The sequence below is a fragment of the Cloeon dipterum genome, chromosome 4 (assembly GCF_949628265.1).
Source record: "Cloeon dipterum chromosome 4, ieCloDipt1.1, whole genome shotgun sequence".
NCBI lineage: Eukaryota > Metazoa > Arthropoda > Insecta > Ephemeroptera > Baetidae > Cloeon > Cloeon dipterum.
Genome location: NC_088789.1, coordinates 8,098,927 through 8,121,530, shown reverse-complemented (window position 1 = coordinate 8,121,530; position 22,604 = coordinate 8,098,927). Strand labels below are relative to the sequence as shown.

Here is a 22,604-nt window from a genome sequence, read left to right as displayed (position 1 = left end):
TTCCAAGCGTAAAAATAATTATTATCTTGTGTGTCACTGTAATTTATATTTTTTAATACGACTTTATAGGAAGAGCAAATTGTGAAGGTGGCAGTCTTTATCAGAAACAATTGAAAAATATTTTTAAGCTAAAAATTACACAGCTGCGACGGCTGTGACTCCCCTTTTTTCTCCTGATTTTCCGATACTCCTGTAAGATGTAGCACTCTCACTGGCTTTCAAAATACGCGCGGATTTAAGATGCCTCTAATTGGTCAATCTTTCATTCCGTTCCTTGGTAAAACCTGCCCACATTGACGTAAACTTGAGTAAAAGAGTAAACTCAAATCAGCAGGGCTGGGTGTGCTCAACACAATGTCAATTTGAGTTTTCGATTTGCTCCAAATGTTCAACAATTTTCCTGAGTGAAGCATCTGAGCCGAAATGAACGACAGCGAAGTAGAATTCCACATTCGGCACAACTACCCGTGGAGCAAGCTGCCGAATTCAGCTAAACAAGTATAATTATTTAAATAATAATTTTTTACTCGCTCAAAATCAAGATTTTGTTAAGTAAATATTACGTATTATTTTGTAAACTTCAATATCTTTTTTAGTGTGTTGGGAACAGCCAGAAAGAATATGACAAAGCAGTCGTCTCATTCAGCATTAAAAATCAACTGCGGTATAGAGGAAATTTAGGTAAATTAATAAGTCTTATGGGGGACTCACACTTTCCGCTCACTCACACTTCTCGCTCTGATGGGAAGATTCAATGTTAATCCCTATCCTAGCGAGAAGTGTGAGTTGGGCGAAAATGGTGAGTCTGCCATACACTTCATAATTTTTCATCAAATATCGATTCAACTTATTTTCTTCTCAACATTTTTTTTCAGCCAAAATAACATATTAATTTAAATCAAATTAATGTCCTTTAATCTTCTTTTTCAGTTGGACAGTGCTATTTTAGCGTTCGACAATTGCAGCCAGCAGAAAGGCGGTACTACGAAGAGGTGCTGTCCTATAGTCAAAGCAAACTGCTTCTCTACCCCTACCACCTGAGCGATGTTGTGGTGCAGGGTCTCAGGGTCACCCCTTTCCAGTACTATCTTGCCATGCTCGAATCGATTATGGAGGCAGAGCGAAGTTACGACTCGCTGCCAAACTTCACAGCTGCTGATTGTCAGTTTTAAATTGAACCCCACATGATCTGTATTATAAGTAATTGTTTCAGGTCTCCGATTGCTTGGCATCGGCCGAAACGAGTACATTGACCTGATGAATGAGAGCCGCAGCGGTCGCCGCCTCTTCCGTAGGAAAGCTCCACGCTCTTTGCTACCTCGGAGTCCACACAAGGTTGCCTTGGAGCCCTGGTGGATCGCCCATGTTGGTTGTGTCACTGACGATGACGTCAAGTCCATAGGGGCAGATGAAAAAGAGGTGGTGGACAGACTCGTTGATCAGGCTGGGAAGGGAATCAGAGCAGGAGAACTAGACCTCAGAGTCGTCCATAATCTGTACAGGTATAACACTTTGATGCAGGATTGGATTTTTTTAATAAGTAGTGTGGTTGTGTGACCAACAGGCTAGGCTTGATTTACATAGATGTGCCAATTGAAGACTCGGACTATGTGGTTGTGACTTTACTCGAAGGATTTGTGATGAATCGGGTGCTGGGCGATTATTTTGAAACACTGCTGTACAAAATTTTTGTATCAATCGACGAACACACGTCTGTAGGCGAGGTTAGCATTTAATTCGCATTGCAAAGTGCCTTTTCTTACCTTTCGCCACATTAGTTGGCGAATGTCCTTCAAATAGACGTGGACAGCGTGCGGACAGCAGTGTCATTGTACTGCCGGCTAAATTTTGCCAAGAAGAAAGACACCGAGGGCATCAGATGTCATCCGTCTTGGATGGCGACCTCTCCTCGCGGAGAAGGAAGGCCAAGAACAGAAGAACTGTTGGCTGAACCTGAGATGCAACTGCGGTTTGAAGCCACGCCAATTACGGACCCAGGCCTTCCCACCCCGTGCACAGACGCCTCGCCCTGCGTCACTGACGAAGAAGTGACGAACCGACTTCTGGAGCCACACTCAAAGGCCCGGCGCATTGCCTTCCTATTTGACTCTACCCTGACCGCCTTTCTCATGATGGGCAATCTTTCACCTGGGCTCAAAAGCCACGCAGTCACCATGTTTGAGGTTTGCTCTTTGTTAATTTTTTTAAACATCTATGATGCTCAATTTTACTATAATTTAACAGGTCGGAAAACTGGCTGACGAATCCCTGTCTAGTCTTCTAGCCGAGTTGGAGAGGGTTGAAGCGGGTGGCGAAGGTGAGGCCCAAAGGTACTTTGACCACGCTCTGGTCCTGAGACACACCATCCGCGCCCTGCGCCACAATGCGGCTCTGGGGCCTCTCAGCTTGGCACTCGACTTGGTGCGTTGCGAGTCCCTGCAGTCCCTGGAACCCCTCACCAGAGGCCGGCTGCTCAGCAAGAACTATGCCCTGCTTGTTTCAATGGCTCCGCTGTGTAGAGAAATCAGGTAATTTGCATCTTGGTGGAGTTTTCCAGGGATTTTTAAGGATTTGGTGTAGACTGAAGTTGCAGCCATGAATAAAAACAGCCATTTCTAGTAAAAAGAGATTGGGGCAATCAGCCTAAGCCCAAAATTCTTGATTAGTTCACCTACTTTTATTTCACTAATCACGTGAAACAAGAGGTGCCTATTATTTAGCTAAAATTTTTAATATTATTTTAGCTTCTCAATGTTTCAGTAGCGTATCGTTCGTACCGCGGAAAAGGCTGATCTCCAACTTGCCAGTCTTGTCACTTTGTAGCAAGAGTCTGATGGACTTTTTCGCTAACAGTAAATTTTTCCAAACTCAATATTGTGGCAACACTCAATTCTAATCACACTCATGTGATCAGCGTGACGTCAGCTTCAATTTAAGCCCCATGATGTAAAACAGTGAGTTTGGAAAATATTTGGCGAAAAGGTCTGACTTTTTTCGCGGCATGAACGATATTTTAACACCTATTTATGAGTCAAATAACAAATAATATTTTTTTAAATAAACCAATGGGTACAAACTGAACAGGCTATCAGAAAATTCTGTGCAAGTGCCTTCTTATAAACTCATTTGTATGCAAAGAAACAATTGAAAAACCGCCCTAATTCCAATTTTTAGGCCCGTTGCCAGCTGTGGTCCTCCTCATTTGGGTCCTGCTCTTCCAGAGGTCAACTCTGCATGGTTCAAACTCTTTCTATATCGTTTAACCGGTCAAGGACCGCCTTCATTGCTGCTGTCGCGAGGAACTCGGCTGCGTAAGCTGCCCTCTTGGATGCGGCGCACTGACCGATTGCTCATCACCGTCTGGGGCCACGACCCTGCACATCTGCCACTCTCAGCTGCTTTGTTCTCACTCAATGAGGCGCTGTGCCACTCAGCAGTTTTAGTGCAGGCAAGCACATAGTCTTGAAATATTATTTTTGTCTAACAAAAAAAATTGCAGGCTGCTGGGAGGGAGACTGCGTTGGTGCCTTTCCCTGGTAAGGACAAGCTGCATGAACACCCTGCTGTCAAGGCAGTGAGTGAAGAGGTGGATCTGAAACATAACTGCGGCTATATCACCCTGGTGAGGGTGAGTGGAGAGGATTCGGCAGAGGGGGAAGCGGCCAACGACGCTCTTCGGAGGCCCCACGAGTGGACTCTCCTTGACTGCTGCTTTGGGGTGCCCCTTTTTGACGCTGACGCCAACCACAGCATTCTTACTGCTGTCCAGGAATGTGGACTGTGGCGTCAAGAAAGGTACCTTTATCTTGTTTAGTTAACACAGCTTTCTTACCATCCAGTTACAGCTTGGAAGCTCTGTCGGAAAGTGGAAGGATATTGGGTTTAAGGCTTTTAGACTTCATTGGACAACATCAGGTTTGTAGTTAACTAAAATATTGAAACTAGATCTCTATAGATTATTCACTTTTGCAGAGTCATCCAGTTCTCCCTAAAGACTTTACTGTAAATGGTGCTGGAAAGAAGGCGGCAGGTCTGGCAGTGGCAATGCCCACTGGAAGCCTGGCCTTCAATGATGGTAAACTTTTCAATGTGTGATTTTGCATGATGTCCAGGCCCTGGTAAAATTCGGTTACTTGCCGTTTGAAACCGTCTTCTATTCAAAGGGGGCTGTGAACAATACTGTTTATTTGTTGTTATTTAGCTGTACGAGAGGAATATGTGTTCTTGCATACGGCCACGCAATTATTTTCATTTTCCTATTTTACTGTTGAGGATAACACACAATATATATCTCGCTTATATTTTACTGATTCAGTTACGATGATTGTCTAGGTGTAGCTGTCTGCGTATTTTTTTGTTCTGCATTTAAAAAGGTGTTGTAAAATTTTAAGTGTAATAAATGATTGTAAAATATTTAACTTACCCATCTCGTTTGCTTTCCAACATTTGTGGAAAAAATTTCTTGGAAAAGAAGAGCTGGTTTAATTGAACAATAATTATTATAGTTTATTTTGCAGCAGGGTAATAATTATAATACAGACTTTTCATCAAAACCTTTAAACTTCGCGGTAAAATGCATCATGGTGTAAGCCCCATTGCTATTGGCTGAATTGTCTCGGCGTGTTGAACGTTGAACAGCAGTGAATGAGCTAGAAAAGTAAACAAAACATCACTCAAGTTAGTGATTGATATTACGCATATTTAGGAAAATATCGCTTGAATATTTGAAATTTTACTCGTTCAAGCTTGGTCCCTCTACCGCTCTACCATTCAAAAGCATGGCCACAGTAGAAGATGAGCAGGTTTGACTTTGAATGATAAAAGCAAAGGAAATACGGAGGACTCTATATAGCATTATGGTTATGTTACATAATTATAATAATGCATTCATATATTTATGTTGTTACTATTAATTTGTTTTTCACACTTTTGCGGTGCGTAAATGAATGAAATTGGAAAACAATGCTAATTTTTACATTATTTCTACTTTTAAGTAAATTTTCTGAAGCTTACACGTTTCCAGTTTATGGGGTTGCAACGAGTACACAATTGTAATCACTAATTTACATATCTCTGCTAATTATATACTGCACAATCTACAATACATTGTTACAGGGTGAAAGATAATATTTCAATAGGATTCAATTTTGTATGAGTGAAATAGTATAATTTATTTGATTTCATAATAAAACGTATTTTGTGATGATGTATATAATTTCAGTTGCAATACAATTTCTGTTTATGTATGAATGTATAAATTCTATAAACTAACATGATCCTCTGTTCTGATATTTCAGTATGAAGACGAAGAAACTGAAATTCCGTTGGGAACTGGCAGTGGCCGGAAAAGACTCTTTTCAAAAGAACTCCGGTGCATGATGTATGGCTTTGGAGATGACCAAAATCCATACACAGAAAGTGTTGATCTCTTGGAAGACTTGGTCATCGAATACATTACTGAAATGGTAAATTATTCACAGAATTTTTTAGAGGAGTTAAATTATTTGTTTAAAAAAATCTTGAGCGCTCTGACACAATTATTTTTTCTATTATAGACACACAAAGCGATGGAAATTGGTCGAACAGGACGTGTTCAGGTGGAGGACATGGTGTTCCTCGTAAGGAAGGACGCGAGAAAGTACGCCAGGGTGAAAGATTTGCTCACAATGAATGAAGAATTGAAGAAGGCCAGAAAAGCTTTTGACGAAGTTAAATATGCCGGAGTGTAGTGAGATGGGTTCATTGATTGTGAGACGACAAACTATCAGTGATTTTAATTTGATGCTTAATTTTTGCGAGTGCAAAACAGCGTGTAAAATTATCTGGAATTCCAAAAATATAATTATAAATTATGGTGGAAAACTTTTTTTTTGTCCTTTTCAACCATGGCGATAATTTTCTTTTCTTTAATTTGCAAGGGATTGAACACAACTCTTCATCAAGTGTTCTTTTAAATTTAATGAATAAACGAGGTCGCAACTCGAATAGAACGGACAGAGCAGTAGTGGCATCTGCCGACCGCGGCAACAAACTGATGATGGACTGCGCAAAAGCCGCGGGAGGGGACCAAGAGAGACGAGAAGTCGTGGGTGATTTTGGTTTCGCTGGTTGCTGTGCGCGTGGTGCCCTCCTTCCCGTGTTGAACGCGAAATTTTTCTCCTCTCGCGCTTTTGCTCCATCATATCGATAATACAGAGGAGCAGCGCGAGAGCAAGAAGAGCCGCACGGCGGGCACGGGCTGAGGAGCAAGCAGGAATCGCTGGCACGCCTCGGCTCTGCTCCGTGTTGTGTCTGTCGCTTGCTGCTGGTGCGGGGCTACTGCACTGATTATTTTTTTCATCTGTGCGAGCTTCGGGTGCAAGATGCCGCCGAGCGCGGGCCAAACGAACGGCTTTGAGTCTGCCGATCGCTCGTTACAAATCACGGGGTGAGTTTTTATTTTGCAAATTGGCGACGGGTTGTCAGGCCTCTGGGTTGATTGCCATACTAGTCGATGGGAAGTGACAGCGCGCGGGCGGGTCAGGCCGCACACGTGCTGCGGTTTGCTTGTTGTTAATCCGATATTAGGTGAGCGAAAATAAATAATTTAATTGGGCTGCCTCTCTGCTGTGACTAATTCACTTTATTTGCGTTCCGCTCACACAGAACAATAGCTGCACTTAATTTGCATCCACGACCGAGAAGTGCGCGCGTACGTGTGTAGTGTATTTTTGGGAAAGGCGCATTTTGCAATTTTATTTACCTCGCTCCGCAACGTGTGTGTTGAAAGAACAGTATTAAAGTTTTAAAACTTCTCTGCTATACTTGCGAAAGTTTGTGGATTTGTTAAAAAGGGAAAGAGTGGAAACCTGAGAAGTGCAAATATATAAGTCGTTCGCAACAAGTAGTACTGAAGCAGCGGGTTTTGAATGTTAAAAGTGCACTTTCGCTAAAGGATGTATGCGAAACTTGATGTTAATGCGATTGTTAACAAAGTTTGCGAGCTGCGTGGTGTAATAATACCCTTGTTTACTTGCTTTCTGCCCGCACATCAGGACGAGAGAAGTAATTCATCGAGAATGAGGTATGAGTAATTCCCGCGATTGAGCAAGTTTTTCAGTGCGCGCTGAGTGGCAAAATTACTTTTCATCGTCTCTTCTTGCTAACTTAATAACAACTCCGTAATTTCGGGGTCTGCAACTCACGCAAATGTTTACTAAACACGCATTTTGGAAATAATGACAAGAAAAATGTGAGCTTGACACGGTACATAAACAGCTATTAGCCATTATAAAAGTACATAATTTTATTTATTTTCCATTTAGCCTGCTATAATCAGCGACTGCCATTGGTTTGAAATTTGACATCAGTTATTTTAAGTGTTTACTTTTATGGCAATAGATCTCCAGGCAATCGGATTTTGTTCCGTTCTGAGTGTGTTTTCGAGGACGATTACCAAAAATATTAAACTCAAACTTAGAGAAATAGTGTCTTTTGGAGCTCTTGTCAATTTAGACTGTAGGAACTCTTTTTCGTCTTCATGAGACGACAACTTAAAATGATATTCTGGTTTTCATTTTACCTTGTGTCATTAATTTTAAGAATTAATTTTGGAGATTTTGGAGATGGACGTAATAAAAATAGTGCTTCTAAAGGCTCTGAAATGGACAGCATATTGAATATTAAAAGTAACGAAATCAAATATTCTATAACAAATATGATTAAATAAACAGTTCAGCGGTTGGACGATGGACCTGACTGCATTCTAAACAAAAATATTCCAACACTTTTCTATTAATGCTCTAGATGAAATACGTGCTTTGAGTAAAGGGGACGACTCATTGAGATTTGTTATGTTGCTGTCTATCTGGGCGTTGACTGGGGTGTTATAATACTTAAAAATCACAGGAGAGGCGTAAAAAAACACCGCTCTTCTTATGTTATCATTCAATTTAAGGCTGTTGGAAAAACAAATGGGCTATAAAGCTATTCGAGAAATTTCTGTTGTGGGTATATAGGGTTCAAAACATCCCAAAAAATTAGATGGCAGTGTTTGGCAACGTAAAATTCTGTGATAGCTAACTGTTAACTTTAAGCTGCTAATTCTAATTGTGTAAGACGAAAAATAATTTATTCAAAAGAAGAATTGCAGCAAAAATTTTCAAAAACTGTTTTTACAGAAAAATAAATAAATGTTTGACCATCTTTGAGAGAAAGAGACACTAATAAAAGAAGTATAAAAAGTGGAGAGTGATTTCTACCATTATATCTGAATATTTTATCCAATCCCCATTTTTCCCATATTCTGCTTTTTACGACGACTAAAGCCATATTTAATTCGGAAGCTTTATAATGCCCCTATTTCGCAATAAAAAGATTTACGAGAATTACAAACTCGGCAAGGTCGGCTGATAATAAATATACGTGGAATGCCATTGTTTACTCGCCGTGAACTTAAAAAGGTGCTACATACTCTTATTATTCAACAACTATGCTAAAGCATCTAGAAATAAAATATCGTCTCGACGTTTGCGCGCCAGAACACTAGCCGAAAAAAAAATGAGCGAATCGAGTTCAAGCATGCATTTGCGAAATGCGCGGAAGCGGGGTGTAGCGTCGGTGTCAAAAGCCTCCGGCGCCGAAAATACACATTCGTCACAGAACCCAAACAATCGCTAGCATTGCCAAAATTATTCTCGGCCGAGCATCGCTCATTGAACATGCGACACGTTTGTTTGGCGGCAAGAAGCGGAGAAGAAAAGAGATAATTTATGTTAAACACGCGCGCGCGAGGCGAGGAAAACGGGTTCACGCGAGAGAAGAAATTTTGCTCTTCCTTATATTTGCAGAAGAACGAGTTAAATGAGTAACCTAGCAACCGCGATATGGGCGCTAGCGGTCGAAAAAATAGTTGGACTGAGTCTAATCACTCGCCGCCAGTGGCCTTGACTCGTTTGCGTATATTTCAAATGGGATTGTTGGCAATGCCGAGAGATGGGTATATGGCAAGCGCGGACACATTACGTGCACGTGTGTTAGCGCAAAAACGTAATCGAACATATGGGCAGAGAGGTGCACTGGGCTTCCTTTTGCACAATAGAGACAGCGAGAAGCCGCAAAAGATGCTCTTTTTACACTCTCCTTCAGGTGCTAATTTGATTTGTCTTTATGACACAATTAGTTTAGCTGTGACGCACTACTCCCACGCAAAGTAAAATTGCTCTAGGCTAATTTGGTTGTTTTCGGATTCGACTCATAATATAGTGTGCCCTTCATTATCTAAATGTAAGCAAATTAGTTTGTTCCCAATACAAACTCATGCGCTGAACGAAAAAAATAATATTAATATACCTTGTGCTTTGGACACTAATATTTCACTAGAGAAAAAAAATAATTTTTCCAATGTACTGCTTCAAAACCAGACCATTCCCAAACCAAACCAGTTTCAGCGAATCAGGGCTTAAAATCTAAACGAGGCAAGTTGTCAGTCACCATCACCACGTGGCGAAAAGGATTAGATAGCAATTAATCGTGAAAAATTCGAGTCCTCTTTTCTGTATCGAAAACTGTGAATTATCATATTATTTCGTAGGGTTATGAGAAACATCAAATTAATTGTTTATTTATTTTCAAAGTCCAAGTAGAGATATCCATGCAAGGAAAGACGGCGTTATCACTTCAAGGGTTACGAAATTTTTTCATCTTGCTTGGGCGTATTCGTATCACTACATCACATTGGCAGGGAAAAATCGTCAGGCAAAATGAAGACTAATTAATACCTCAATTACCTCTTCATGATTTTTGCTTGTAATCAATTATCAATTTTTAATATAATGCCTCGCAGATTAAAGGGTTAATTAGTTTGGTGTCTGAAATATTTTTGATATATTCTAGATGTCATTGATCCCTCAAGTATTTTTTTCCAAAAATAGCCCCAATCGAAGGGAATTCCACTCGTTCTCACCACTGAAAGCATATCAATTGTGCCGCTGAATCTCATGTATAAATCACGTGGCCGCCTCGAGATTCTCATGGCAAATGTGCACGCAGATGCTGGCTCACTCTGATCCTAAAGGTTGAGTAAGAAACATGATGTGCCTCGTGCAGCAAGCCGCCGCGGCCACTATGTGAATATTAATTCGCGCGCGCGGAGGGGGCAAAGCGACACCAGTAATGACGCCGTCAATGAAGAGGACAATTTGCGTGTCTGCTCTCTTGGCGCTTTGTATGCAGTGCATTTTTTTATTTTAAAGAGACGTGCACTCCGGTCAAGAGTTCAATTGGCTGACGTTTTATTGGGACAATTCGTTAATAGGACGAGCGCTGCGAAAGCAAAGCTGCAATTGAACTCTTCTTATCTCGATTCCTTAGGATCGGTATTGAGTTCGAAACACCTGTACGCACTCAAAAGATAATGAAACATAATATGCTTTTGTCCTCTTATCGCGCGGTTGTTAGAAAGGGGGCGTTTTGCTCATATCTGCATCCACCCATGTAATATATAATTTTAAAATAAATTTTAATTTTTGACTGTCCTTGAGACCGCAAGCAATTTTTATATCGACGTTAACCTCTTTTAGTGTGAGGTTATCTTTAGTCCTCTTTGGCTTCAAGTTAGTTTGAATGAAATATTTTAGATTCGGATCAAACAAAAAGTGAGCGTGCTCAATCTTTCTGCTTCAGACGAGCAGAGAGATATTTTGGGGTCATTGCGACATTTCGGACCAGCGCTGCTCGAGCTTTCCCCGGTTGCGTTAGATAATTATCTCAAAACGAGCACGCACCAGAAATACTGCACTCTCAGATTAAAGAACTATCTAATGTAGTGGGGAATCTCATTAGGTAAACATGGAAATTTGTCCGCAGACCAAACACGGCTGAGCTGCAAACAGCGGCCAAAGCGGCTAAAGTGCAACTGCTGGCAGCCCTACAATCTGTTTTGGGACTCATCTGGCGGCGACAGGTTGTCCGCTTCTTCGCTTTCGTCACCTCCTACCTCACCCTAGTCTCCAGGTAAATATAACACAAATTAAATTAACTTTTTCAGTAAAAATGGTAAACATTAATACAGGATGTATGATCTCAGTATAGTTTTTATTTTACATTATTTCATCTCTTCTGTGGATAGGATTAGTTCCTTTTTTTAGGAATTATTTTAAATGGATCAAACTAACAAAAAACTCGTATCGTTTTTGAACTGCGCAAATAATGAAACATTTAATCACTAAGCATGTTGTGATTAATGTATTAAGATATTTTTGTATTTTAGCATTAAAAAATAAGATAAATTTTATTTTTTCCTTGACCATGAACTCTGGGCAAACAGAGTGTTTTCTCTCTTAGGAGCATCGGAAACCGGTCTGAAATCCTAAATATGGATGGGAGCCACACTCACTCGCTCGTCCCACGAGAGCGCCTAATGATATTGCATGTTATGCAACTTGTCGGGCGTGCAGGGAGTCTAATTGCCTAACTGAAGTAGAAAACAACACCGGCAAATATAATTATGAGAATGTTACATGACGAGTGTTTGACGAAATCAATCCTAAGCCACGCATTATTATTGTTTTCTAAATGGGGCGGCGGTGCAGTAATAGACGCATTGAGATTAATAAAAATCGATACGGATTTATTTTAATTAACATTTTATGATGCAATTTTCGATAATCAAAATGCTATTAAACTACCCTGCTCTTTGACCACGTTCTCTTTATCAGTGTTTATTTATTCTCAGTTTAATGAAAATTCAAGATCGCGGTTGACCTGCCAAACAGTATGTACATATTACGGCTGTTCCAAAGGGCTCTCGGTCAATTTATTTTTCATATTGACGCATAATTAATTGAATTGTCCACCATATTGTCACTTGGTAGACCCTGTCACTGATTCCAAACAACTTCTACTCTTTCGACTTTTGGATTATTTATTTATATTTCAGCCTTGATCCCAATTAAACCGCCGGCAAAGAGTTTTATTTATTTCCCCCCTATAATTTTCCTCAGATATGGCTCGTCTAAAGTGCTGGGCGTTCTTCGCGTGTCCGTCGAAACGAAGAAGGCGCGTCCCGCAGTCACCGCGGCGCCGCTGCTGCGCGAATTGGCGCCGTGCGAGGACGCGTGCGTACAGTGCCAGGTGCTGGTCGAGCCCGACCAACCGCGAGTGGACGTCATCTTCATCCACGGCCTGCACGGCTCCCTGAGGAACACGTGGCGCCAGGGCGACTGGGGCAACAGGGTGCGGACGGGCTCGCCTGCCCGCAGGGTGCTCAGGGTGGCCGGCGATGCGCCGAGCCGCGGCGCCGTCCCTGCGTTGGTGGACGAGCCGTACGCGAACTGCTGGCCTAAAGAGTGGCTGCCGCAGGACTGCCCTGACGCCAGGGTCATCGCCCTCGACTACACCACTGACCCCTTCCTCTGGCGCCCACTTTGGATGCAGCAAGTCAGCAGGTCGTCGCTCTAAACTTTATCTATATTTATTCATCTTAGTATACTGGCGGATGACGCACATTTAACTCTCTCTCATAATCAGACTCTGAAATTTCAGTCGATCATGATTTTATTAAATATTTTTTTCAGCTCTGCAGGAAGTAATTTACTAAGAGCAAACATTTTTAGCAATAAGAAATCCTGTAAAAACAAATTGTCATCAGTATAAAAATAATTAAAATTGACAAAACCAATTTTAGCGGAAGAATATTTAAAAGCTTAACTTGGGAACAGAAAAATAAACTATTATTTCAAGCTATATTGGTTTTGAAATACATATGTTCATTTTTGTAAGTTGCACGTTCGCTGAGAAAAAAATAGCCCAATTATAATATAAAATTTAATATATCTTTGTATAGCCCTCGATTCTGAACTAATTTTGATTTTCTTAAAAATCCCCGAATCAGGCCAACATTACAACATCGGAGCAAAGAGATGGCCAGGCAGCTAAGAAACATTGACGTGGGAACTAGGCCAATTGTGTGGGTCGCACACTCAAAAGGTGGACTTTTCGTCAAGCAAATGCTCGTCGAAGGTGAACCCTTGCTCCAAAATTTAACATTTGTTTTAAATTTTGCATCTCGTTTAGAATTCGAGCAGCAGGAAACAGAGCAAGAATCGTGCGTTAGTGATAATAAATCAGCAGAACTTCCGCCCTTCTGCCTGCAAACCAAAGGCATCTATTTCTACAGTGTGCCCCACCGCGGCTCCTCGTTGGCCCTTATCAAGACGCCACTCACCCGGAGGTCGGTGGAAATAATGGAAGTCGCCAAAGGTAAGCTCTTAGTTTTGTGTCGATACAAAAGGCTCAGCAAGGATGGTATTTCATTTTGCAGATAGTCCAGATGTGCTCAATTTACACGAGCGATTCCTTAAGTTGTGCCAGAACGAGCGTTTCAAGCCTGCCATGGTCAGCTTGTTTGAGACAAAAATGACGTTCATGTCTGTGGTCTTCCTCAGGATTGTGGCTCAAGAATCTGCAGGTCTGTCGTATTTTGTTTTTGGAATTGATCAAAATGAGAAATTATATCTCAGTACCTTAAACGCTAACCGACCAGTTTTTTTTACTATATATCTTCTTTGCTGAATTGCGAGCTGCTTTTTTTACTGTATTTCTACAAATATTTCCTGTTTAACTTTTGAACATTTCTGTTAAAATATGGTAAAATAAACAACTCCGAGGAAGCGGCATCTAATTTAAACTGAAATATCATCACAGCCAAATATTTTCCCCTATTTTGATAAAAATTCAATCAAATCTGAAGAAATACACGTTGCGTTCTAAAAATAATGCACATACAAAATGCTCGAGAGAACGATGTACTCCTGTTAAGGGGTCAGATCAAAAATTGCCAGCAGCACCAAAAGCTCTTGTGCTGCTGAGATGATTGAGATAAGACAAGCTCGTCCGCTGTTAGAAGCTAAGAAAACAAGGACATAATATTAATTGTGTTTGCACAGCTAGGCAAAGAAAGGACTCAAACAATTGGGCTGACAGCATCATTCCGTCTATTTTCAGATCCTGATGTTGGAGAGCTTTATGGAATCGATTTGGATCACAGACAAATTTGTAAGCCTCGCAGCAGGTACGACCGCACAACCCGATTAATTAGAAATATATTGTTTAATCGCTAATTTTGCAGGCATTGCTTCCTCTACAGACGGCTGACGGCCCTCATCGACCAAGTTCTGTGATATTATCTAAAGTTAAGAACGTCGTAGTTGCTGTCGCTACCTCCTTGTGCCTTAGTCCTGCCAGGCTCCCGCGAGTTTCACCTTAAGTTAAAATATTCGGCACGTGAAGTATATTGTTCCTGAAAAATATATAGTGTGCAGAATTATTTCAGTCAGATGAGAAAGAGGATGTTTAGACGGGTGGTTGATTGACGCATCGTCAGCCATCACGTGGTTGCTAGACGTTTAGAAATATTAGCTCGCGCGCTCGCTTCGACCAGAAGATACCTCTCAAGTTGATACTCTAATTTTATGATCGGAGATGTAGAAACATTTCACTCATGATTATAGTGCGATTCTCCATTATCTTTAGTTTTGGGAGACCAAGTTATTTTTAAGTTCTCAAATAATGCCCTGTCAAGTCGGATGCTGATAAAAGTACAAAATTGGTTAGAACTGACTACATTTTTGCACTTTGGCAGTGTGAAGGGTTTAGGAAGACCTGAAACGAGCAGGCCTCAGGTCAGAAAGTCAAGTTTTATGATAAGAGCTGTCTGTTATTAAAAATTTAGGTATACACATACAAAACAAATGTCCAATTTATAATGCACCTATTGTGATTCTGTGAATTTAAAATGTTCATCTAAAATGGACCACTGCGCCACTGTGCATTGCTACTCACTCAAGTGTTCGATTTCAATTTTTAAATTGAAATTTATGCTGACTGCTGCGAATTAAATGTAATATTCAAAGTCATTTTCCGTCAGCAGTGATTGATTTTTCTTCATTGGACGAATTTCTGTGATTTGATGTTTCTTCTAATTAGATCATGAATGTGATTGATCAAATTTATTAGCTCAGCGCTGTTTCTCAAATCAAAATAAACTTTGAACACTATTAAGAAATTATCAGTGTCCTTCCAATGTATTCAAGATCATGTAAATATGAAAATGAAACTAGATATCAGCAAATTCTCTGATATCCAGGGCAAAATTGTATGGACGGGATAAACAATAAAATTGAAATACCACATTCAGGAGGTTTCAATGACACTAACTTCAATCAAAATCTTTATCTCTATTAGAGAAAATCAGACCTTTATCGCTATAAAAATCATCATGAGGATCTGCCACTCTAAAGTGGAGAGTTTGGAAAATTAGAGAACGGATTTTAATGGCAGGGTCTGCCTATGAAGCAGTTGCTATACTTAAAAGTACTGTGTTGCTCAGTCAGCCACGGCCAACAAGGCGTGAGATTAAATAAAATATAGTTAGAAATATGAATTTTAATTAGTATCTAATTTGACATATTTATTTACATTTTTTTCATGATTGTGATAAAAAATTACTTTTTTATCGATGTACAACTATTAATATGTGATAAAAAATATAACTTACAAAATGAGTTCTATTTTAAGGATTCGAGGTAAAAATAGCTTGAGATGTGGGGTATGCGGTAATTAAAACATTGTGAGACGCTGAGGAACATCCAAACAATCGACAGAGCGCCACTATTACTTACACAGATCGCGTGGATTATGTGACGACAGCTGGTATAAAGGTTTTATAACAAAAGCCACTCATCGAGAGTGTAACGATTTGGATGGGACAGTAGCCGAACATTCACCACGGCATTCGGAAGGCTTTCCTTGAGGACTTTCTGCAAATGCCAACCAGGCACCACTTCAATGCTGTCCAGCTTTTTTGAAAATGGTTTGAAAGGGTCTAGTGCCGATTTTGGTGTAGGGAGAGGAGTTGCTACCGGCAGACAATCTTCATGGGGCTTTGGTGCTGGCGCGCTTTGAGGGGAAGAACGTGCCAGCTTCTGCGTGAAGGCCTTGTGCCCCGTCTCGCTGATGGGAGTAGTCAGCCCGATGGTGAGCTTGGTGAGATTTTTCAACTGAAGCACTCCTCGCAGGAGAACTTGACTTGTGACAGCGCCCTGAAAATGTGTTAGTGCATTCAAATAAAATATGATCTACAAACGATTCATTTAAAATGAAGAAATAAGAAATATATTGATATGGACAAAATTGAAGCAGAAAAGTAAGCTTGTTGGTTAATAAAAAATTATCTTTAGTGGCATGATTCTAAAAAAATGGGTCTGAATTTATCCAGAATATGTCTCCAAATGAGAAAAACAGATTGGCAACCAAAATTCAAGAACCAAGCAAAGGTGGCAAGATTTGCCTGGAAACAAAGCAAATTTTATTTTTAAGATTTAGTTACAGAGTTAATTTTTTCGTAGTAAACTAGACATGTACTAAATTACAAAATTAATGTTAACCGAACATAAGTCATCCATTAATACGTCTAAATAACATCGCCATCTTTTAAATGTTAATTTAGAAAAGAGATGTTGGATTTTTTTCCAACGAGCTTACAGACAGTGAACAGTATCTGCTAGAATCTCATATAAAATAACTTGTTTAAATACACTAATAACTTTCATATGACATTGGTGGAAATGAATTCAAATAAATATTGATGGTTGAGAGGGCAAATAATTCTAAAATAAGAGCGAGTTCCATTAGTCAGCCCATTGCAAGACCACCAGTCTTAGAACTCACATTCAATACGCATGCAAGAAAATTATTAACTGAAAATAGATTCCTACCTGATGAACGAAACTAGGTACAAGTAGAAGTGAGCGCAAGGCAGACAACTTCGATATTTGGAGATCACAGCCGGGAGGAGCCTCGATGTGCACCAGTTCCAGGTGTTCGAGGCGGGGCAGAGCAGTCAAGCTTTCAAAGAAGGTGACCAACGTTTCAGCGTCAGTGTGCGGCCTCTGGGTGCTGAGGTACTCAAGTCTGAGCCGCCTCAAGAACTGCAGCTTGGCCAGCACCTCGGTCAATATCTCAGCGTGATGCACCATTTCAAAACACTCGCCTAGCTCTAACACTTCCAGACCTGGCAGGTCGTTGAGTACCATAGCCACGTCCATGCCAGGCAGACCTTTCACAGAGGTCACAGACTGAAACAATGATTCAGCCAGTTAATTTTTGCTGCGTTTAATTTTTTTTTTTATTTTGCCATGTATTAGTCACTCGCAAGCTATTATGCAGTCAATGTAATCCACGTTATTTAACCTTTAATGCGTTAAGACGTAACAACCCGTTAAAATAACATAAACAAAAATTGATTGAAAAAGATAGTTTAACAAAATAACTTGGGGTTAATTCGTCTGAACTTAAGCACAGTTGGTTAGGATTTGAATCTCAAAACAAACTAAAAATCCTGGTCAGGGTGCTGCTGGCATTGAAATAATAATCCTTAATAGTTCAAGTCCATTTCAGCACTTGCTGGAAATATGCTAAAATTTTGTGGTCATTCCATGGAAAATTTCTAAACATGGATTATATTGTTCTAGAATGCCTATTCCTCATTAATCCGTGTATTTTAAACTTACTATCAATACAAAGGAATTATTTACAGCAGTGAAAGGATTTTTAACTTCTGAGAAAAATAGGACTATTATTTTCAGTTTAAACTCAAAAATAGCCACGTTGCATGTATAAAAAATGCTTACCAGGCAAGTGAGATTGGGCAACTTCTGCAGGGAGCTTAAGTTTCGCACATTCAATGAATATGCTCCTCTGAGTCGCAGTTTTTCCAGCTGCGTCATACCACGAAGACAGTTCATATCCAGCGTGTCATCCCTGAATAGAGCATCATAGTTTAACTCCTGCAAATTCAATGTTTTATGCGTTCTTACGAAGAGGTCAAGGATGAGGCTGATAGTGCAGTGAGTTTGGAGCAGCTGCCAGCAGTTAGGGCAACTGCGGCTGGAGCACAGCGGCCCAACTCGACAGCCTTGAGGGAACGAACTTGGCTGAGAGCCGCGGCCACCTCAGACCAAACAGCAACAGGGTTTCTCTCCGGCATCACCATTTTACGCAAGTCAACCAGTTCGGTGCGGTGATGATTCAGCCACTCAGTGCAATCGTTCCACGATGTTACACTTGAATTCTTCAGACGAACTATGCGCCACTGAAAGAAAATTTTGCACATTCAGTTGTGTCGCGAGAGTTACTTCTTGATGACATACCAGGGATCGATTCTCTGAAATTAGTCGCCAAGAAGAGCAAACCCTGCTGGCCCTGAGAAGTTCTTTTACTGTCAGGTAGCTAAAAACTTGAAGCATCATTTTTGTCCCCGTGTTTAAGTTATTGACAAAATCGGGGCCATAGAGCTGAATTTTCTTCTCTCTGGAAAGGAAAATTTTGCATAGTTTTATGATGACTTGATCGTTTCAAACTGAAGAGGAAATCAATACTTTCTGGCATATTAATCACAGCCGTGAAGTAACAATATATATTTTGTACAGAGGGGAACGGTATGTAACTTAATTGCTTACAATTTTACAAGTACAACTGTAGTTCATATTTACCTAGGCTTGTTAGCAACCTTGTTAACGGCAGAAGTGTCTTTGGCTGATTCCGGCATAGCACTGCTGGCCTCATGGTTTTCATTAGGTTGAGGAGGGGCGGGTGTCGGAGCTGGAGGTGGCGGTGGTGGTGCCAAGGGTGCTTTGCCACCTGTCTTTGGAATGACGACAAACTGTCGCCCCTCCAGGACAACCAACGACTGAGGAGGCGCCTCGGGCTTTGGTTCTTTTTTTATCTGGGCATTAAATTTGGTAGACTTTTGAGATGACTTTTCCTGCCTGCAATTCTGCAAAGTATATAAACAGAAGGCATTGTTTCTGAAGAAAATGGGCTCATAGTAACTCACATTGCAGATGTAACCAAGAAGAAGGCTGGAGTCAAGTTGGTTGAGTCCAACGCAGATAGGGTGGTAGAGACACACGCACGAGCTGCACTGCAAAGTCGGCACCTCTCCAGCAGCTTTGGCGCAGTAGATACCACATGGTGTTTGTCTGTTTAAAATTAGTGAATGTAAATAATTACGATTCTCAATTCGGTTCTAGGAATTTACTTGTTTTTTGGGTCTGATGTGATCCAAACAGGGTCCTGGTAGGTGCTCTTTCGCGCTCTTTTTGGTGGTCGGATGCCTCCTCCGTTGACGTTTTGAACAACTGGGGTTTTTGGTGCTGGCGGTGGTGCAGCTGGCCGCTTGATTTTTGGTGGCGGAGGAGATTCCTGGTGGAGTCAAATTCATTTATAATTAGTTTATTTAAAGAAGATAAAACGAGCCATTACTTTTATCTTAATAATTATTCAAATTACATCATTTACAGCTTACCTTAGTTTTAGCATAGCGAATTATTTCCTTCTTACTGTCTGCAATTCCAAGAGGTTCCCTCGCAAACGTGAAGGATTCCAAGGGCAATGGAATAGCATTGTCCGACACTAGAAAATTTCAAGTTGCTCATGAAGTGAAATATTCTCACACTTGAGTAGCCAATTCAAATTTAATCAACTGTTGCATGTCCATGAAATAAACCTAAATCTAAGAAATACCTCACGGAAAACCTAAATACTATTGGTGCTTCACTTACAGGCAATTTGCTCTGTCTGCAAAACACTGTTGATCATAGCAAGATTTTTACGACAGCAATTAAAACATTAAGTTAAAATTTCACAAATATGTAGACACACTTCAATTTGTTGGTTTACCCTGTGTAACATGTTCCACTTTCCATCAATGGAAATAGTTAAACTAACCAACACGTTGACTCGCATTGTCAAGGCATTCTCAGGAGTGTCAAAGCAATGGAAGATATTTGAACAGTTGGGGATCTTATACTAGCTGACGAATGTCAGAGATGACAAAAGGTGATTAGTTGAGTGACTCGAAATGCTAGCACAACGAGCTGGAAGGCACAAAAGCGCCGACTCGCTACTTGCTGGTTTTCGCACCTTTCAAGTGGCATTAGGGACAAATATAAAAGACCTTGGTGTGGGGAGGCAAGAAGAGGTCACATTGGGCCCAAGCTCCTCTGCGGCCACTTGGGCCCTATGCATGTTATCCGCTTGGTGGTGCTATGAGGACCCAGTGAGTTCATAGCCCACAAAAAGTGCTGAGCACAGGTTCAAAATAATAATAATAATAAATGTTTCTCTTTAACTACTTCAATAACTGTTCAATGAAGTGAATTTTTCCCATGCCAACTTTGTAAATCATATCAACAATTAAGTATTGCTATCTTTTCTTACTAAGATCAAGCTCACAAGTCAGGAGATTCATTTAAATCTATTAACTAGAAGACACTTCATCTTTCAACTTTCTGGCAACTTGATAAAAAAGGGCATGCAAGCACGCAAGAACACATGTAGCTCATAACTGAGGGGGCCAAAGAAACTCACGGTATCTTGCCACGTCCACAGATGATCTGAGTTTTTTTCCGTTTGGAGCGAGAAAATAGTAGATGTCTGCGTGATTAGATTCCTTTGAGATGTCAAATGTGCTGCGGTAGACGACCTCCCTTACAAAACCTTTTAACCAAGAGTTCAAGAACACAATCATGAAGAGTATTTCTTGACACTTGATTCATATATACAAGTCACCAGTTAGAAAACGTACTAATTTCTACTTTCCATGCGAAATGGTAATTAATTCCATTTAATCAGAGTAACATGTAAAAGGAGGTGTAGTTTGTTTTTCAAACTGCACCATTCGCCACTCACCACGCTGGAAGGGCTTCTGGTAAAGAGGTAAAGTTGGGTCGAACTTGCGGCTGCCTCTGGAGGCAGAACTGCCTCCAGAGGCAGTGGAGGCAATAGAAGGAGCACGTTTACGCTTTCCACCCATTTCCTGAGGGGAAAGTGGCTCTTCGCTTGAATCGGCGATGACTAAATCCCCAGGGGATCCAGGCAAGGACTCTTCTGATTCTGACACTACTTCTAGAGCGGCGGCTGCTTCTGCCTCTTCTGTAAAAATAATATTGATCTTGTTGACTGCTTTTTCCAATGATGCACATTATGGCAGGCATACTAAAGTTGTTATAATGGATAAATTTTAAGAATACCATACCTAACTCACTTTCCAGTAATTTCAGTTCTTTCGCTTCAGCAGGGGTTTGCTTTTCTGAAACCTCAAAGCCTCCAAATTCTTCATCATTCTCATCGTCAGTGAGGAATGCAGCTTCCAAGGGTGCGGCTTTCTACAAGGCAAGATTGAAAAGATAGATATTATGCAACTGAGTTCTTAAAGTTTGGGGTACTGAGAGTCTAAGTAATACAATAATTTTGAAATTAGAAATCATTCCCACTTAGACTTCCCACTCCTATTTATGTATTTAATTGGTTGTAAATTTCACACTTTGTTAATACATTTCTCTGCACTGGGTTATCAACTTCCATATTTTATTGTTAATTATCTATGTTTAGACCAAGATTTAAGCAGCAATTTTCAATTCCTTAGTCTTGTCCTAGTAAATTAATTTTTAAAACTTCAATACACCTCATCATGTTGTCCAGCGCTAACGCCAATTCACTAAACTAAGTACTTTTAAACCAAGTTAAATATTGGTAACGTTCCCAGCAGTAGCCAATACTGTCCTATTTTGAAAACAATAAGCCAAACGTACTGCAGGAAATTGTTCCCTCAGGTACTAAGGCTAGGCTAGGCCCAAAGGTTAGGTATCCTCCAACCACTAAACTTGGTCCAGATCAGGAAAATAAAAAAACACTGATCCGCAGCTCAAGTAATATACATACATTCATAAGCAGTAGAGCACTCTCTCTTACCAGAGCTAAAAAGAGAAGAGATGGAGAGGATGACACCAACGAAACCTTAGGAGTCTCCACACTCTCTGAAAGGTGTTGAGGAGTCTTTTTGGACTCGTGGTGTACTTCTTCAGCACTTTTTTCACTTTTTTGTTCGTCAATCAGCGATGGTGTGGCCATCGCCAAAGGATCTAATTCCTCAATGTCATTGTCCTGATCAGGCGGCGTCGGCGACTCAATTAACGGCTCATCGAGCTCCATGTTAACGTTGCAGGTTGCACCTTCAAGAAAAGCAAATTAAATTTATGAGAAATTTCATTTTGAAACGTGTTAAATTAAACTTGAGTTAGTACTTTAAAGTTATTTGTGTTAGTGACTGTATGAACATAATTTTTCAAAAAGGCCGACGCATGACAACGCCTCATGTTTACTTACCTTAATACTTCACAAATTTCAGTGGCCAGCGCCCGAATGAGCGAATTGATGAAGGGCTCGCGAAATTAGCTCGCCAACAAAGTGTTATCGCTCAAAAATTGTGAGGTTTCAAATCCCACAACGGGGGGATATTAATTTTTGTGCACGTCCGGCATGTCGATCGAAATGCCGCGCGTTCGAAATGCTTTGTTCGTCTATATTCACTGAAGAAACCCCCTGGGGACAAATCATCCTTCTAAAGCATCTTGTACCTCCTTGATGAGGATGATAATATATAAGGATGCAAGAAGCTATCAAGATGTTTCCCGCGTATTTTTAAATTTCCAAACTTTTCAATGTCCTTTTTGAGTTTCGCGGTTAAAAAATCGCGCGCGCACTCATGATCACAAAAATATGAT

At 40.6% G+C, this 22,604-nt stretch overlaps 4 protein-coding genes across 6 annotated transcripts in view; 3 read left to right on the top strand and 1 right to left on the bottom strand.

Annotated features, from left to right (window-relative positions):
- Positions 1 to 5,864, top strand: part of Taf13 (TATA-box binding protein associated factor 13) — a 126,138-nt gene extending 120,274 nt beyond the window's left edge. The window contains exons 2-4 of one of the 2 annotated variants that reach the window (XM_065491445.1): positions 4,762 to 4,802; positions 5,298 to 5,465; positions 5,556 to 5,864. In XM_065491445.1, coding sequence (XP_065347517.1) covers positions 4,779 to 4,802; positions 5,298 to 5,465; positions 5,556 to 5,729 — 366 coding nt within the window. In that variant the 5' untranslated portion in view covers positions 4,762 to 4,778 and the 3' untranslated portion in view covers positions 5,730 to 5,864. Of the gene's footprint in view, positions 1 to 4,644; positions 4,803 to 5,297; positions 5,466 to 5,555 lie in introns of those variants that run through there. The other variant, XM_065491444.1, reaches the window with a different exon arrangement.
- On the top strand, positions 290 to 4,422 carry LOC135944603 (protein FAM91A1). Its single transcript, XM_065491661.1, has 11 exons — positions 290 to 498; positions 597 to 681; positions 931 to 1,161; positions 1,214 to 1,502; positions 1,565 to 1,724; positions 1,779 to 2,183; positions 2,245 to 2,528; positions 3,175 to 3,448; positions 3,500 to 3,795; positions 3,846 to 3,915; positions 3,973 to 4,422. The coding sequence occupies exons 1-11, from the start codon at positions 424 to 426 to the stop codon at positions 4,093 to 4,095; spliced, it is 2,292 nt and encodes a 763-aa protein (XP_065347733.1). The 5' UTR covers positions 290 to 423; the 3' UTR covers positions 4,096 to 4,422.
- Positions 5,865 to 6,223: 359 nt separating the features above from the next.
- Positions 6,224 to 15,170, top strand: LOC135944459 (protein SERAC1-like). The gene is made up of 8 exons (XM_065491437.1): positions 6,224 to 6,427; positions 10,846 to 10,992; positions 11,982 to 12,425; positions 12,872 to 12,999; positions 13,054 to 13,239; positions 13,301 to 13,447; positions 13,984 to 14,050; positions 14,108 to 15,170. The coding sequence occupies exons 1-8, from the start codon at positions 6,363 to 6,365 to the stop codon at positions 14,157 to 14,159; spliced, it is 1,236 nt and encodes a 411-aa protein (XP_065347509.1). The 5' UTR covers positions 6,224 to 6,362; the 3' UTR covers positions 14,160 to 15,170.
- Positions 15,171 to 15,407: 237 nt separating this feature from the next.
- On the bottom strand, positions 15,408 to 22,422 carry LOC135944454 (uncharacterized). Of its 2 annotated transcripts, XM_065491431.1 has the most exons (14): positions 22,207 to 22,422; positions 21,793 to 22,052; positions 21,077 to 21,206; positions 20,731 to 20,973; positions 20,410 to 20,538; positions 19,346 to 19,452; positions 19,079 to 19,242; positions 18,875 to 19,019; positions 18,531 to 18,814; positions 18,189 to 18,348; positions 17,856 to 18,130; positions 17,670 to 17,799; positions 16,755 to 17,114; positions 15,408 to 16,079 (listed from the first exon to the last, which is right to left on the bottom strand). In XM_065491431.1, the coding sequence occupies exons 2-14, from the start codon at positions 22,030 to 22,032 to the stop codon at positions 15,702 to 15,704; spliced, it is 2,745 nt and encodes a 914-aa protein (XP_065347503.1). In that variant the 5' UTR covers positions 22,033 to 22,052; positions 22,207 to 22,422; the 3' UTR covers positions 15,408 to 15,701. The 2 variants fall into 2 exon arrangements, with proteins under 2 accessions (XP_065347503.1, XP_065347504.1); XM_065491432.1 differs by lacking the exon at positions 20,410 to 20,538.
- Between the last annotated feature and the right edge of the window lie 182 nt (positions 22,423 to 22,604).